The following is a 4,460-nucleotide window of genomic DNA, read 5'->3' as shown; positions in this document are numbered from 1 at the left end:
TAAGATTGTAATTAATTTAATTTATAATTTTTAATTTAATTAAAAGATACAAAACAAAACAAAATACATAAATAAAAACAAAATACAAACACTATTCCTATCCCAGCAAATTCAAAATGAAACACAACCCACCTAAAATAATTACAGTTACCACAAGGACTATGATCCCAACAACAGTTGCTGTTCCTCTCCAAATATCCCGAAAATATACTGTTTTCAAGGATGCCATATTTTGATTCCACAGGTTACGGTAGTAACTATTAAAATCTTCAGCAACATCATGGTAATAGGAATTTACTTCCACAATTTCGTGGCCAAGTTTGTTAACCATTTCGGCAACTGCTTCATTGCTGCCTAACGAGTTGACAATAATTCCTTCCTCAACAAGCAACTCCACATCATCTTTATTGTTGATAAGAAAATCCAATAGCAAGATATAATTGCATATGTAAGCTTCTTTTGGATAATGACACTGCTCAAGGGCCATGAGATTTCGAAAAAGGTCTTCAGTTTTGTTATCTACTACAAAGTGTGGAATTACCAAGTGAGTTTGCATACACTTCAAGTATGGAATTTTTTTCAAGCACGGTATGCAACCCCAGAGCCATGAGCAATTGAAGCATGGAAATATTTTTGACAACTTATTACACTTCTGGATTTTTACGTCAAGTAACCGTCTATTTTTTTCTGGTCCTTCCTCATTCTGGAATATCAATCCTGCCATGTCCAGCTTTGTTGCACTATGTCGATGTTCAATAGGTTTTCCAGGTTCCAAGTTGGGCGGATGGAAGAAATATCTATGCAAATCAGTGAAATGTTTTACTTTCTTCTCATCGCATATTTTCTCCTCGCTATTAAAAAAGTACTTACAAGCAAGCGTAAGAAAAGAAGCTTGATAGTCCGTAGACGTTGCAAAATATTGATATAACTCATCAAGTATAAAAAATGGAACCTGATTCTCGAGTAATATCAAGTCTTGCCTTATACCATCCTTTAGCCATGGTTTACTTAGTATATAATCCTTTTCTTCTTCCTTAGCATCACTCCTCAAGAAAAGTTCAATGATAAAGATAGAATCCAGGAGAATCATATCCACGAAATTTTTCCCTTCAGGTAGAGTGATCTCTTCAGCATAACAATGGCGGATCTTATCTTTGTTTTCTTCAACGATCTTTTCAAAATCTTCTTGTCTTTTCTTAGTTCGAGAAAAGAATTTCTTGAAATATCTTTCTTTCAGAGTTTCCATGATCTTCATGTCCTCTGGTTCCTCCCTGTTGTGATGAACAGGGCCTATTAAAATAAGCTTCGGAGTGTAGGCTGCATTCTTTACATTGCGAAGTCTTTTGGGGACCTTGTAGATGCAACAATCCGGGTCCCAATTAGGCTCCCCAAATGGTGATATGTCAATGATAGTCTCTTCTGCGCAACTGGAAGGCATGGCAATCTTTTCCTAGTGACAAAAAACAACAATCATTAGCACTAGAATACAATCACTAACTCCAATACTTATTCCGACCATTTACAGCCAATTCAATTGAAATCCAAACCAAAAAGAGTTTAGATCTAATAGTTTAGAGAGTGTCAAGCAAATCTTACATAAAATATAAAAGGAGAGGTGGAGAGAAAATTTAACCAAGAATCTAAATTAGATTCTAATTGCATCCCAATTTTAAATTGTGTATCAATTATGTTTGCATGCAGGTTCATGTATTTAAACTTATAAAATATAAACAAGAATCTTGTAGCTCAACTATCACAACCTAATATTTTTAATCGAGATATTCATGATTCAAATTTCTCAAAACTCCGACTACCAATGTATCCAAAAAATCTTAAAAAATATGTAGGCATCACAATTATTTCATGAGAAATTTTGTGACATCATAATTACAACATGAATAAGTGATGATATGTGCACTATCTTGTGCTGAGAAATGTAAAGAGTCCAAAAATCTTCAATAAATAACTTCAATATTAGGAAGCTACAAAATCACGTTAGTATAAGAGAATTATTCACCTAATATAATTATTATTATTATTTTAGAATAAATCAATAACATAGTGTGCAAATGTCAGACAAAGGTCCTTACACAATGAAATATTCGTATTTTCTATAATAAAGTTTATAATTATATTTTGAAGAAATAAAATTTATATTTCTACCATGTATTTTGTGGAAATTAATCAAGCATTTTTCCTCCTATTCTAATTAATTTTCTTTTTGTATAAATACGATAGATTTACATTTGTGGCATTGGTTCCATAATAATTGATCTTTATCATTAGACTATGGTACTAATTGGTTTTTTTTTTTTTGTTAAGTAGGCACCTGATATTATTAAACTATTTGTGTTACTATTATGCATGTGAAGGGTAAAAAAAAAAAAACATAAAGTTTTCTATATCTTTCCAATTTCAACAGTTTGAGCATGACTAAAATTCTTTACAAACATGATAAGAAAATCTTTCATGTTAATAACTCATAACCGTAATGCTTAATATTACAAGTTTACAACTACTTGAGAGAAAGATAGATCCTATTGAGTACCGAAAAATATATATTTTAAGTTCACACACTTCAAATTCAAAGTTCACTAATGATATGGATTTGGATTTTTTTTTTTTTTTCCTTTTACTTTAGTTTTGTTTTGTGCTAGTTAGATTTAGTATTAGTAAATTAGTCTTAGTATTTAACATTAACTTTTAGATGATTAGTAGTATAGAAGTAAAGTTATAGACGTTTTTACGTTTTGAATTTTTTTTCCTTTCAATTAAATATTAAAAAAAAAGGGAAAAAAAAAATGTAAATGGGAGCACGGCCACTGCCACTGGATGGATGCTAAATGGCTAAATATAGTGTTTTTTGTCTTTATATCTATGCACTTAGACTTTGGCATGTAGTTTAAATACTTTTTAGAAATAAAAAATAAAAAAGGGCCAGATCACTAGTTAGCTGGGTAAGGTTGGGTTGATCCCAAAAAATAGAACAGGTCATAAGTTGACCCTTTTTTATTAAAAAGTTCACATTTGACTCGAGTCAACGCCCATTCTGTCATGTCTTCGTAAAAGTATAGATTTAGAAGACATACTGCATACCGTATTTGATATTTTCATGGTTGATCAAACCAGCCACGACACATACTTCATTTGATAATTTCATGGTTGGAAGAGTCATAGGCCACCGATTTCAAACCCAGAACTTGGATCTCTCTTCTTCCCCAATAGGGTTCTCCTTACTAAATTTGTCATACATCTGAGATCATTAGAGAAAAGGGTAGGCCTTGACCGATTTGGTGGAGGTGTGGGTAATTGGTTTATTGGTCTTGGGTGAAGGTCTGTTTTGGTGGTCGACAATGTTACAACGACATAGAAAAAGAATTGAATTGAGAGAGAAAGAGAATGAGTGGAAAAGTTTTGGCAAAGAAAGAAACAAACAAACAGACTTAGTGGTTTATAAACTCTCATTTCAATTTCATCACGCCAAAAATCTTATAACTTTGAGAAAAAGTTTCCCAATTTTCTCATAGAAGAAAGACTTTGAATTTGAATTCCCCTACTTATTAGAGACCCACCTCGTAAGGTATATTTTATTAAAACTAAAATCCCAAAGTTTACAGGTTACGGAGTATGAACTCAATCAAATTATTAAATGATCAATTATTTTGGCAGAATTTATCTTGAAGAACAAAAAAAGAGTGAAAGGATGAAATAAAGAACCTGCAAATTTTATCTTGAAGAGAATGCTTGAATACTTAGCTCCCCTGGGACAGTGCAGTCAGCTAGAGATCGTGCCTGATGAAGCAAGCTTTTGGATTTGGATCTCTCAATTCTCTATTCGGTCATAGCTAGAACTCAATCATAATAGACAATATCTTGTACACTGATAGTACTTCCTAAATTTTTCTTGCGCTCCTATTTTATAGTGTGATCTCTCACAAGACGCATTGAAGTGTAGATGTGAAGAGCCAATCAAAATCAAAATTTAAGGAAGCTTTATGAATGATTCAACTTTGTACGGCAAGCATTTTTGTATATAGTAATGCAATGTGAAACGAAGACTTGCACAGTTGCAATAATATATAGCATGTTCTTTAATTTAGTCATAAGGACCAGTGCAATTGTCATTTTCCAGAAGAAATTTACTGGGTACTTCCTGAGCTCTCCCCTCTCACATGAGGGGTGGATCTCATGGGGGGACCCACTCCTCATAAGAAGCACTGCTCTCAAAATACCCAACAACTTCCCTTTCCAAGAACCCAACAATGGTAATTTTAGTGTCACTGCCAACTTATCTACTGGATTCTAGATGGCGAAAAGTCCAAGGTCTTTCCATTGCCGTGGGATAGACTTGCTTTCGGAGTCTTTGTGGGTCAAGAAGAGAACTCACACATGACCTAATTTACTTTACTTTTACAGTTTATTCACACGTGGGTAACACTTAGTAGTCCCGGAGCAATGCT

At 33.2% G+C, this 4,460-nt stretch overlaps 1 protein-coding gene across 1 annotated transcript; it reads right to left on the bottom strand.

Moving 5' to 3' along the window:
* Nucleotides 1-97: 97 nt before the first annotated feature.
* On the bottom strand, nt 98-4,047 carry LOC111994724 (UPF0481 protein At3g47200-like). The gene is made up of 2 exons (XM_024026603.2): nt 3,718-4,047; nt 98-1,450 (listed from the first exon to the last, which is right to left on the bottom strand). The coding sequence occupies exon 2, from the start codon at nt 1,436-1,438 to the stop codon at nt 98-100; it is 1,341 nt and encodes a 446-aa protein (XP_023882371.2). The 5' UTR covers nt 1,439-1,450; nt 3,718-4,047.
* Nucleotides 4,048-4,460: the final 413 nt, after the last annotated feature.

The sequence above is a fragment of the Quercus suber genome, unplaced genomic scaffold, assembly GCF_002906115.3.
Source record: "Quercus suber isolate HL8 unplaced genomic scaffold, Cork oak 2.0 scaffold_306, whole genome shotgun sequence".
Lineage (NCBI taxonomy): Eukaryota > Viridiplantae > Streptophyta > Magnoliopsida > Fagales > Fagaceae > Quercus > Quercus suber.
This window is presented reverse-complemented; position numbering and strand designations above follow the sequence as displayed.

Bases quoted from the DNA above. Each gene is read 5' to 3' on its own strand.
- LOC111994724 (XM_024026603.2), bottom strand. From the start codon at position 1,438: ATGCCTTCCAGTTGCGCAGAAGAGACTATCATTGACATATCACCATTT.